At 41.9% G+C, this 12,875-nt stretch overlaps 1 protein-coding gene across 1 annotated transcript in view; it reads right to left on the bottom strand.

Annotated features, from left to right (window-relative positions):
- MYO16 (myosin XVI) overlaps positions 1–12,875 on the bottom strand; it is a 425,887-nt gene that overhangs the window by 31,932 nt on the left and 381,080 nt on the right. Inside the window, exon 32 of the mRNA XM_081815515.1 lies at positions 8,746–8,904. Within this exon, the coding sequence (XP_081671641.1) occupies positions 8,746–8,904 (159 nt within the window). The remainder of the gene's footprint in view (positions 1–8,745; positions 8,905–12,875) is intronic.

The raw sequence follows: 12,875 nt of genomic DNA, 5'->3' as shown, positions 1-12,875 counted from the left end.
ATAGATAATTGCACAATATTCCAGATTTTCAAGTGAAGGCTTGCTTCCTCTGGCTGTTAGCCCTTGAATCAGACCACAGTATGAGTTCCAAAGAATCTATACAATCCCCATAAACAAAGTGATGCTGTAAAACGTATATTTGAATTTTTTCATGGGCTCAAATGAGAGGATCTTTTGCCAGCATTCTGGATCTATCTCGAGCGGGACTGACAAAAGCCATTTTTAGATGTTTCCAGAATCACTGTGGTTTGGTGCTCCAATGGTGTGAGCTTCAGTATGGTGCTGGAGGCTATGCAAAGAATGCAGAGCTCTTCTATTCCTGCAGATGGTCTCACCCAGTCCTTCCCTGCAGAAAGCCCTTTCCGCCACAGATAATCCTCACTGTGCACCGAGGATAAACATAACGCAAATGAAAAAGAGAGACAATCTTCACAGAATGATAAATGTAAAATCAAATGTAATGACTGTATTCTTTAATTGCCATTTGTTTCCTGATGCCCAGCAATAGCATATACACTCATTGAGCAGCAAGGAAGAAAATCATACCGGACATAAAATGGTCTAGCTGGCATTTTTTATATCTTTATTTCCCCAAAAAATAAACATCTTTATACTCACAATATTTTGTGTGATGCAACTAAAATGTCCTAACACTAAAAACTGTTCTTTAATCTGATGATAAATAACCACAAGTCCAGGGAGTAATTAAGTATACCAAAAAAGATCTAAGTCTGTGTTCACATCAGTAAAAGAATGGCAATTAAAGTAAGTGATAGCTATAATTACCCACACATAACTATATTTCAGCAAATGAACAAACAGATAATTATTTCTGGGAAGCAGAGGTAGGATGCAGATACTGGCATTCAAGAGAAATCATTTCCTAGAAAATAACACTATTTCTAATTCAATTACAATTCCAAGTTATTTTAAACATTTATTTCCATCTTGTGCCTTTATGTAGAAAGCACATTGACTATATGTTGTGAATTAGGAATCAGGACTAGTAACCACTTTCAGAATTATAATGATCACCTATATATCAGGTACTGCACGTGTGTAATATTTGTCCAGTTTGTATCATACCGACAAGGAGAAATTTTCTAACTCTGCACCCTGCACAGAACTCACTGATTCCTAGGCAACATGCAACATTGATCCAATCGGTAAGTGCTTACCAGTGACAAGTATCCAGGGCATTGTGCCAGATATTGTAGTGATTTGGGGAGGTTGCAGGAACCCAGACTTTCACGGTGTTCGCAGAAGTAGACCAACATAAACATGTCAAGTAGCTTTGAAGGACCAAAATCCCAATTGAAATAATTTTCCTTTTGTGCATGTAACTCCTGAGATTTCCAAGTCATCATCAATTAATGACAATACAGAACTTGCTTTATTTTAAAATCTGGTCCCTATAAGATTTAAGGGGTAATGTATATACCTGTGTTCTAGGGCTCAAACATTTATTACAGGTAGGGAGAAGCATGGGCTGAAATTTTAGCAAAAGTGAATGAGTATATGGTCATCTTTCTTAAATATTCGTGTATTCAGTTTTTACCATTTGAACATGTTTTAAATTCCGTTTTTTTTTTTTGGTGGCGATCTTTAAATACTCCAAAATTGCAAGTAAAACAGGAATTAGTTACTTTCTTACTAGATAGATGTAGCCCTTGTGAAATATACTTCTATCACAATTTGGTGGCTATTGCTGTCACTCAAATTCCATTTTTATTATTTTAGGACTACTTAATTTCAATATAAGGGTATATAATGTTTTTGTAATCTTTACCTCCTCCCAAAGGGTTAGCATCAGAGATTTCAGAAACTAACCATCTTAAGAGAAAGACTATATCTCTATATTTCTAGCTAAAGATACATATAAATCTGAACATCAAACATTAACATGGAGAGTTTTACAAAATGCCTATTTTAATCAAGGTGGAGTAATTTGGGGTGGGAAATCGGGAGATAATTTTGCTTTCCAACACACAGGGCTTCGTTATTGTCCAATAAGATGGAGTGCCATGCACTGAGCATGCTTAATAGCTAGCTGTAAGCTAAGCAGATCTGTACTTGCTGACATGGACATACACCACATGATATTCCTAAGGTGGGGCGAGGGCAGCAGAATAGTAAAACTACATGTAGTATAATTCAAACTTTATAAAAATAAAGCCAAACACATGATGTAACCACACACATAATAATTGTATGAAAACATAAAATTCAACACAGTGGAATGTTAGACATATTTAGAGTATTTCTAGGTAATAGAATCGATAGTTTTTATTCTTTCTTTACTCTTCCCTGTATTTTCCAAAACGTATAATTTTTATAACATGCATAAAATTATAAATGCCATCTGATTAATAATATATTGTTTTTTAAAAGCTGCGAAATTCAGTCAAGACAAAATGTTAAGGTAAGCTGATGCTTTGGGGTCCTAAAAGCCTGTATCATTCTTGGCCGAACTTTTGTCTGCTTGCAGTGGTAATACAATTTGGTAAGGCCAGTTTCTTTTTCTAAAAGTCTTTGTTGCTGGTAGAAAAATCCTTCTATATCTAACTGATGTCACTCCCCAATTGCACCAAAAAGCCTCTGTTTTGTGACCTGCATACTTCTTTTTTTTTTTTAAGATTTATTTATTTATTTTGGAGAGAGAGTGTATGTGTGCATGTGTGGGGGGAGGGGCAGAGGGAGGGAGAGAGAGAATCCCAAGCAGACTCCCCACTCAGTGTGGGGCCCAATGCAGGGCTCAATCTCACGACCCTGAGATCATGACCAGAGCTGAAATCAAGAGTCAGACGCTTGACCGACTGAGCCACCCAGGTGCCCTGTGACCTGCATACTTCTGATCATTATTTGTAATCCTTGCTTAATATGGTGGGATAAGATTCGTAAACACATCTGGGTTTTTCTCCGTGTGTGTGATTCGAGCAATCTTTTTTCTGAGTGCCAACAGAGAATTCCCACATTGTTCTGGTGACCTTCATGCTAAGCTTGAATAAACCCTGCCCTGACCAACTACCTGCCTCCATACTCCCCCTCCTCACCCTGGCCCCAACGTAATGTGTGATTTGTGACTGCAATGGTCCTGCCTGGTTTTCATCCTATACCCGCTCTCCTCCTCCTGCTTCTGACATCGGTGTGAGCACGTGTGGGTGAGCAATATGCTCAGCTGAGAAGCTATGGTGCCCAGCCTCCCTATGTTCCCTTGGACCTTGAGGGAAGCCTGAGATAGGGTGGGGACCAGCCATCATCCTGGACGCATACCATGGACTCTCCATTCCCCCTCCGTTCCCCTTCCGTTCTCTCTCCCTCCTGTCTTTTCTCTTTGTTTTATCTTTTTAAGTTGTGGAACCGTACTAGCACATGAGTCAAGAAACAGGAAGCTACTCAGAAGCCCCCATCATCCTCTTTCCCAATCACCATGGGCTTCTTCTCCTCCAGGGAAATCCCTGTCTTATCCCGGGCAGCAATCCCTTCCCAGCGTCCCTCTTTGCCCGAGCCCCTCCTTGTCGGTCAGTGTTGCCATTCTCCTGTGTTCTTTATGTGCATTTCTCTAATTCCCAATGAATGTGGACTCTGAAAAATGCTTAAGTGCTTATTCACGTCCCCTGTCCAATTTCTTATTTGATAGTCTTTTGTTTTTAAGTAAACTCCGAATATGGCCCTTTGTTGGTTAAATGTATTGAAAACACTTCCTCTAATTATTTTTTTTCCTTTATGGTTAGTACTCTTTTGTGGCCTGTTTAAGAAGTCCTCCTTTCTTTTCCTATTTCTGAGGTTAAAAAAAAAAATCCTATATTTTCATCAACACATTTTATTATTTTACATTTGACACTTAGATCTATAATCTATCAGAAATCTCTTGTGTGTATAGCATGAAGTAGGGGTCAAGTTCATTTTTTTTCCTCACACAGATAGCAGTTGATCACCCTTCCCCAAGTGCCCTGTAATGCCAAGTGTCATAAATTAAGTAGTTATTTATGCAAGCTGGGAAGGTTTTCTTTCTTTCCTCTTCTGTATTCCTTGACTCTGGAAGAGTTTATGTAGCATTGGCATTTCTTTGTCCTTAAGATTTTGAGAAAACTTACTGGAAAAGTCATTTGGGTTTTCCTCATAGAAAAGTATTCAATTACAACTTCGATTGATTTAATATTTATGTTACTATTTAGCTTTCCGATTTTTTGGTCCATTTTGGTTAGTTGTAGCTTTTTTTTGGAGAAATGTGTCTGTTCATCTAAATTCACAAATTTATTTTGACATAAACTGTTCATAATATACTCATTACTATTTTTCAAGCTCTGGAAGGTCTGGGGTGGGTCCCCTCTTCATTCCTAGAGTTGGCCATCTGTGCCACCTTCTTTGTTTCTCTGCTCTTCTTGCAAGAGAGTTTTCCATTTTATTCATGTTTCAAAGATAAATTTTTTTCAAAGAACTGACTTTTGGTTTTGCTATTTGTTATAAATTTCAGTAACTTAGTTCTTACCTTTATTATATCTTTTCTTCCACTTCCTTGGTGTTTAATTATTGCTCTGTTTCTAATTTGTTTACATTTGAAAAACCGATTTTTGGCCTTCTTCTTTTGCAATACAGATGTTAAAAGACATACATTTCCACTGATAAAGACATTAGCAGCATCCCACAAGTTCTGTTATATTTTCATTGTCATTAGTTACAAAGTTCTGCTTTTTTGTGATTTCTTCCTGAATCTACTGATTCCTTGGAGATGAAATTTAGAACTCCCAGACAGATGAGAATGGCTGTTTTTAACTTTTTCATAGCATACCTTTCCTGGTTCTGTTCCTTCACATTTAAATTTTTAGCATCCTCACGTTTTACATGCTTTTCAGAAATCTTAGGCTTTAAAATATTTTATTAATGGATTTATCTTTAATGTGAATTCACACTAAATGAGTCTCTTAAAGTTTCACGGCGTTCAAGCTTATTTTCAGAGGTGCTTTTATGCCTACCATCTACAACCTTTTTATTTGTTTTTGGGTTTTTTTTTTTTAAGATTTTATTTATTTATTTGTCAGAGAGAGAGAGAGATCAAAACCACAGCAGGGGGAGAGGCAGAGGCAGAGGGAGAAGTAGGTTCCCTGCTGAGCAGGGAGCCAGATGCGGGACTTGATCTCAGGATCCCGGGATCACAACCTGAGCCGAAGGCAGATGTTTCACCGACTGAGCCACCCAGGCGTCCCATCTTGTTTTTCAGATTGCTCCGGTTCACCTCTTTTTTGCCACCTTTTGGGTAGACTGACTTTTATTATCCTGTTTTACTCTATTAGTTTGGAAATCATATATTCTACTATTATTCCTTCAGTGGTTGCCTTTGAAATTACAGCCTGCGAGTCTGAGTTATCCGCGTGTGATTGTAAACCCTGCTTCATGCTCTCCTGATTTCACTGGCTTTATTTACTGCTTGTTTTTCCTCCTTGGATCTCTGAGCATTCTGGGTCTGCCCCGCACTTATTTTTCCAGTTTTTTTTTTTTTTTTTTCCTAAAACTGCCTTAACTCCTTTGCATCCTTACAGATGTTTTTTTTACTATTTATGAAAACCTAGATTGGCAGTTATTTGAGCACGTTAAATATGTTACTTCATTGTTTTTGAATTGTCTTTGAATTGCTGCTCCTTAGAATTTGTCTTTTTTTACTTCTGGCTGCTTTTAATATTCACTCTTAGTTACCAGTGTTTCACTATGAGATGCCTAGGGGCAGTTTTCTTTTTATTTATGCTAAGCAGGGTTTGGTTTTGTTTTAACAAAAGTCACATTTACAGACAGAAAGAGGTACACGTGTATAAATTTCTAGGAACACAGGCATTCCCATTTGCGGATAACGATTCAGGCCCCTCTGCAGTCTGCTATGGTCTGAATGTTTGCGTCCCCCCCACCCCCATTCATATGTTGGAATCCTAACCCCCAAGGTGATGGTCGTAGGAGGTGGGGCCTCTGGGAGGACATTAGGTCATGAGGGTAGAGCCCTCACGATTGGGGTTAGTGCCCTTAGGATAGAGACTGGAGAGATGGCTTCTTCCTTCCAACCATGTGAGGACACAGCGGGAGAGGGGCAACCTGCCGCTGGGAGGCGGGCCGACCTTGGAGCTGACCTTGCTGGACCGTGATCGCAGACATCCAGAACTGCGAGCAGTTTCCGCCACGTATGAGCCCTCCAGTCTAGGTATTTTGTTATAGCAGCCCGAATGGAGCGAGACAGCAGTCCATCCCCGCCCACACACCCAGCCTCGGGCACCCAAGCATCGGTCTTCTGTGCCTATAGTTCTGCCTTTTCCAAAACATCATGTGCACGGAATGGTACTCGTAGTCTTTGATTCTTTTCTCACTTAGCGCAACATGTTTGACAGTCACCCATTTCATTGCACGTAAGGGTAGTGCCCCCCTTTTAGTTTTGCACCGTTTATCCGTGTGCTAGTCAGCCTGTAAAATGGCCCCCAGGGAGCCCCCTACGAGGCACTCACACCTCATATAATCCCCACCCCCTCATCAAGTGGACTGGATGCATGACCTGCTTGTAAGGAACAAAATGTGCCAGAGGGGCTGGATGTCCCCTCCAGGACGGGCTATGCGAAGACCATGGTCTCCATGCAGATGCTCTTGCTCGCTCTCTCATGGACTGCGTGCCCTGGGGGAAGCCAGCTGCCCTGGCATGAGGCCACCCTTACGGAGAAGCCTGTGTGAGTGAGCTGGGAAGGGATGAGGCCTGCCAGAAGCCACGGAAGTGATCCTGAAGTTGCACCACCTCTCCATCAAGCTTCAAGAGGACTCGAATTTTGGCCAACAGTTAGCTGACAGTTGCCTCACAAGGGACCTTGAAGCAAGGGCACTCAGCTCAGCCACAGCCAGACTGCTGACCCACAGAAGGTATGAAATAACAGCCTTCTGTTGAATTAAGCCTCTAAGTTCTGGGGGCGGTGGGCGGGTGGCCGTAAATTTACAGAGCAGTAGATAACCGACACAATCCAGTCACCATTTTGGATGATGATGAATTAGGGCACAATGAACATTTGCACACGGGTATCCACGTGGCCACAGTCTTCCCTGTTGCCGGTGTAACCTCTCTTCTTTCTCCAGAATTCCAGTAACTTTCTCAACACACCCTTCCTGCCTCTAAACCGTGTTCTGGAATCCCCAATCTTCTCTGGCTTCTTTGTGTTTCATTCCGTAATTTTCTCATTTATCTTCCACTTCCCCAGGTTTTTTTTTTCTTTTTTAATGACTGCGTCTAATTAACTTTAAACTCATCCTCTATTGTACTTAATTTTATGACTATTTCTCAATTTCAGAATTTCCATTTGACACGTTTTTATAGTTTCCCATTTCTGCTGATTCTCATTCTTCCATCTCCTTGGGCATAGTAAACATACTTAGCTTAAACTATGTGCTTTTTTTTTTTTTTTAAAGGTTTTATTTATTTATTCATGAGAGACAGAGAGAGAGAGAGGCAGAGGGAGAAGCAGGCTCCCAAGGAGCAGGGAGCCCGATGCAGGACTCGATCCCAGGACCCTGGGATCATGTCCTGAGCCGAAGGCAGACGCTTAACCATCTGAGCCACCCAGGCGCCCATTAAACTATGTGCTTTTGAACTCCAATTTTTTGGGCTCCCATGGATGTGTTGCAATGGACTGCTATTTCTGCTTGTTAATTTTTGATCTTGTTTTGTGTCGTCATGTGTCTGGTTTTTTGACTCTGCGTTGAATATTGTATTTGAAAAATGGTTTGTTACATCATTTTGAAGCTTCCGATGCTGTAACTGTCCTTTGGGACATACACACACACATTTCCTCCCAGGTACTTGCAGGCCCTGTCAGTCCTGAAGGATGTCCACCCAGCATCAGGGGTTGAGATGATTCATAGCTGAGCTGTTGTTTCTAGACTGGGAACACCCAGCCCTTAGGAGGGACACTTTAAGGCTCCAACCCATGGCCTTGGCAGACCCGGTCCCCACAGTCCAGGAGGCTATCAGAAGTCCAGTCCGGCTTCAGAGCTGGCTTCTGTGAACTAGAAGAGTGCTCTGAATGTCCCTTGGAGAAAAGCCTAGAACGTAGGCTTCTTTGCTTGGTCCCCACTGCATTGCAAACCCCCTTCCTCAGTCTCTTCCCTGGATCTCATGGTCGTAATAGTTTTCTAGTGCCTTTAATCAGATTAAACAATAATGGAAGTTTTGGCCAGCTTTTCTGGATGTTCTCAAGAAAATCTTCCCAACAGCCATGGGCTGCTTTTATGTGTGAGAGAAATAAGTTATTTGTTTAAGCCACTATTAGATGATTTTTGGATACGCACAGTCTAACCAATTTCTAGATGATACATTCCTTGATACACTCCAATTAACTACTTAATGCCAGTTTGGTATTTACCATAACTTCGATATTATTTTCCCTCACACTACTCAGGTATGAGAAGAAAAAGGTATCTTTTAAGTTAAAAATATTGTTAGAGCAACCCCATCTCCTCCTTCTGTTCTGCATAATCTCATTTTATATTGGTTCCCACATATCAAATAATCCACAACAATCTCTGAAAAGTCAACTAACATCAAATACAACTATAATTCTTTAACCTAACCAATAAAATGCTACAATATACCCTACAGTGAAGTTTATGATCTATGTTCCAGTTTTTAAGCCTACTTCATTTTTATGTTTCAAACCCATTCTCCCTATTAAGTTGAGAGAACTTAATACTTTCATCTGTTTACTTCTGAGTTTAAAAAGCACTTACCATTTGAGACAGAATTCCCATTTTCAGCAGTGATAGCACTCGAGAGTGAATTAGATAATTGAATTCCATGGTTATTTGCATTTCTATCTTGAGTCTCAGATGCAATTTCTGATCTACCAGCATAATCTCGGCCAGTTAGGTTCATGTTAGTTTCAAAACCTAAAATAAATTTTAGAAAGGATTATTCTTTTAGGATAAAATGTACCAAATAATTTAATAAAACAGTAGAAGAAAATAACAAAATTCATCAAATGAAACATTAATTGTATTTGAAATAGTAAATTAATAATCATCCTTAATTAAATTTATGGCCTACAAAATCTTCACCGAATTTTGTCACAACACTCCTAAACATAATGGGAAATATTAAGTGGTGATAATGAATTTCATAATTTCTTATTTTCAAACATATCTATACAGAATTTCTGATGTCAGAGTCTAATAACTTGTCACTACAGCACCTTCTTGAGAACACTGTTTCCTAAAAAGCACGGAAATAAATTCATGTTTCAGAAGTTTTCTCATTTATTAAATTAATTAGGGCTGAGACAATCCTATAGGCTTGAAAAAAATGAGAAATAGACTTACAGCATCATTACAAAATTTGTTATTATCCGTTTAGGAGTATTAAACTTCAAAACCCTACTTCTGCATTCTGTACACTAACATTGCCTAATTGTTCATTGCATGTCCCGTGTTGAGTGCTCGGAGATCGACGAACACAGACGCCATCATCCAAATTATGCTGAAGAGCCAAACGAAGATTTTTTTTAAACTATGTAGTAATAATAAAGTAAAATATAACAAATGCCAGGGTTTGGAGCAATGTCCACTGCATTATCCTCAGGCAGGGTCTACAAATGACCAGAGGGTGCAAATCAAGCACAATTGTCCACCATGGCGTCAGGTGTGGCCCTCGTCACCCCTCCCCTCTCCTCTCTTGGAGTCAGGGTCCCTCTCTTGGGCTGGCCAGGTGTGCCTGGGATTGGCTCTTGCTTCCCAGGGATGTTCTGGAGGATTTTTCTTCAATACGGAGGATGTGCATGTTCTTCTGCCCTTTGTTGGTACACAGTAGATTCTGACTGCCTTTAGGTTAGGCCTTTCTGAAGTTTTAGGCTAACAGATTATTCAAAAGGGATAAAAAGCATAATTCGCTTTATTATACTTTACATGTGGCAGAACAGTTTATCTCCAGGGATCCCAAAAGATGGGGCGGGGGGAAGGAGGGGAAAGAGTGGATGGAGGGAGGGAGGAAGCAGGAAGGAAGAAGGGTGGATGGAGGAAGGGAGAGAGAAAGGATAGAAGGAGGGAAGAAGGAGGAAGGAAGGATAGAGGGAGAGAGGAAGGGAAGGAAAAGAGGGAGGATGCCAGCCCTCCAAAGCTGGTCTTTCCAGGCTGGTCTTGACACGGTCCTAACTCTTGCCTCTAGACATGATCTCCTCTTGCCCTTGAGCCTTACACTCAATCAGCACTAGAGGCAATGGGCATGTATCCAGATGCTCCATACTGACCCGTGTTTCCCTGCTGTGCTGTATGCACTCCCACCAGCTAGAGTGGCCCTGTCCTCACCAGCGGGGCTCGTGGTCAGATGAGCCACAGGGACCTGTCACTTACAAGTGGAGCGTGCAGCCCAGAGAGGAGCCATGTCTGCCCCACAGGAAGGGGTGCTGCTGTCTAGAGCAGGAGGAGCTGGATAGGTAGAATGGACGCAAAATGGACAGGGCTTTGAAAACCAGGTGGGGGCGTTGAGATTTCAGCGACCTGGGAGCCACCGCAGCTCCTGGCTCCCTGCACTTACAAACAAGCTGAAAAGCTTTGGCTCAGCCAGTGTGCGTAGGAACAGTGATGAACCGGACAACAGGTGATCGGAAGGAGACATATTGAGTTCTTGACAAGGAGCAACGCGGAGCAGGCTGGTGCTGAAAGACTATGTATTTCTTTCGGTTGACTCTAGTTTGCCTTTCATAGAAATCTGAAAGTAACACAGGGCTGGCTTTAAAGTTGTCTCAAGACACAGATACTCATCTGCCTCTCTTCGAGCTACTTTTCTCGCTCTTTAATTCAGTTGTTTATTGAATGCCTACGATGTGTTTGCACTCTTCAGGTGCTCCAAGTGCAGTAATGACCATGACAGACGGACGGCCATCACAGCAAGGAGCTGAGGTTCTGTTCTCGGCGCAAAGGGACCTTACCCAAGGCTGGGAACCAGGGTGTCCCTCACTGGGTAAATGGGGACGGTCCTCTTACCTCTGGTGGGACAAAACTCAATCCTCTGACACACTGTGTAGACTCTTGGTATAAACAAGATGCTAGCTTCCTTCCTAACCAATTTCCAGCTCCTAAACAACTCATATATTTAAAGTCAAAACCTCCAATTTTGCTATTAAGGTTTTAAAAATATTTCCAATCAGCAGGTTACACTGTAGCCAAGGACTGTTTTTAAATGTGTCATGCGAGTTAGGCTGTGATTCTTACATTATCTACTAAAATCTTCTTTATATTTTTATCTTAAAAGTATAGGTCTTCTCAGGGATGGCTCTGGATTGGAATAAGGAAATAAGTCCTTCTTCAAGTAAAACGTAAGAATTGACGGCCAATCTAATGATATTCATTCACCTTGTTCTGATGATAATTACCATCTCCTGAGTGTTTATGACCCGCCAATCCCCCAGAGCATCTGATTTTGCTCTGGTTTCGTACTTCTGAAGAGCTGTCCCTTTCTCACCCATTTTCGAGATGAGGTCACTGAGGCTTCGGGAGGTTAACCTACGTGCAAACATTTCATAATCAGCCAGTGGTTGCAGCCGGGTTCAGACCAAGGCAACATCCACCCACACTCATTCCTACACTTGGCCCGTCTGGGTAAAATGTTCCGTCATTTCATTTGCTGATCTAAAGGATAATGCAGCTGCTTTTCCGTGGCTTTACTGGATCCCCATGCCTCAGTGGTGATGAACTGGGGACTGGAGGTTGAACATTGTACTCTAGCCACTCAACTAGAGTTGCGACATCAATAGAGACGTCTCTGCTTTAGGGTTCTCCTTTCTCATGAATATTAATTGTGGGGATGGCTCTTGGCTTCCTAAATTCTGGTCAGCTTCTGCTCATTAACAGCCTGGCTCCAAGTGAAATCCAAACACGCCAGAGCGCCTGTGCCCCGACTTGCTAATGCCTCGATTCAGCCACAACGAGGGGCGAATGCAGAAACCCTCCACGGTTTGATTTTGCTCTAAAGGGTCAGGTTAGCCCATAAGCGGGTGCGATGTTCCTCACTGAGTGCGCCCATGACCCTGGACTTGGGCACTGAAGGAATTCCAACTGTAAAAAATCCGGAGGACACTGGTATTGAGTTGGAGGCAGTCTCAGTTATAACAGCACACACACAAGATGCGTACTTCATGGAGAGTCCTACAGGGAATGATCCAGAGCAAACAAAGTCGTGAGGCCTCTTCATGCCTCCAAGCAGTGGCCACTGGAATTTTGAGGGGGAAGAAAAGTCCGTCACAGTCACACCAAAGGACAGTATTTGAGAGTCTGAGTGAATCTAAACAAACAAGTAGAGGAGTGTGTGCTGTGAAATCCTGTAGGAAGACCGAAGGCATGTCTGAGTCACTTTGTATCTCCGCGTCTTGTGTAATCAGTGGTTTGCGGGGTTCAGTGGCATCCTTCCCTTGGGTGCTCCACAACACGAGTCGATCTGAATACCTGCGCTGTTTTCTCTCAGCCTGTAAACAGGATTTCTCTGTCACCCCTGCCCAGTGCTGTTTGTACAGGTATGGGAGGAATGAATCACCCTGGGATCTGACTCAAAGATAAAGCCTTGGCCTTTACCCTAGGGTATGATTGTTAAATACAAGTATGCAATGTGGACACAGTTAAGTTGAATCTTAATCTAGTGGGAGAGTTCTAACAAATCTCTAAATGCGAATACAGGAAGAATTTCAGCCTTGGTGTGTTCTTTTTTTTAAAATATATATAACTAAAATATCACACTGGGTGGGTGTGATCCTTTGAAAACTGGTTTTCAGTAGAAGGTGATATTGCCCCCCGGCCCCGGGCGGGGGACATTTGGCCATGTCTGGAGCTGTTGCTAGTCCTCACCCGGGAGGAGGGGGTTGCTACTGGTATCT

Source organism: Leptonychotes weddellii, chromosome 3, assembly GCF_054177405.1.
Source record: "Leptonychotes weddellii isolate Sample4059 chromosome 3, ASM5417740v2, whole genome shotgun sequence".
NCBI classification, from domain to species: Eukaryota; Metazoa; Chordata; class Mammalia; order Carnivora; family Phocidae; genus Leptonychotes; species Leptonychotes weddellii.
Note: the sequence above shows the minus strand (reverse complement) of the source record. Positions and strands in the feature narration are given on the sequence as shown.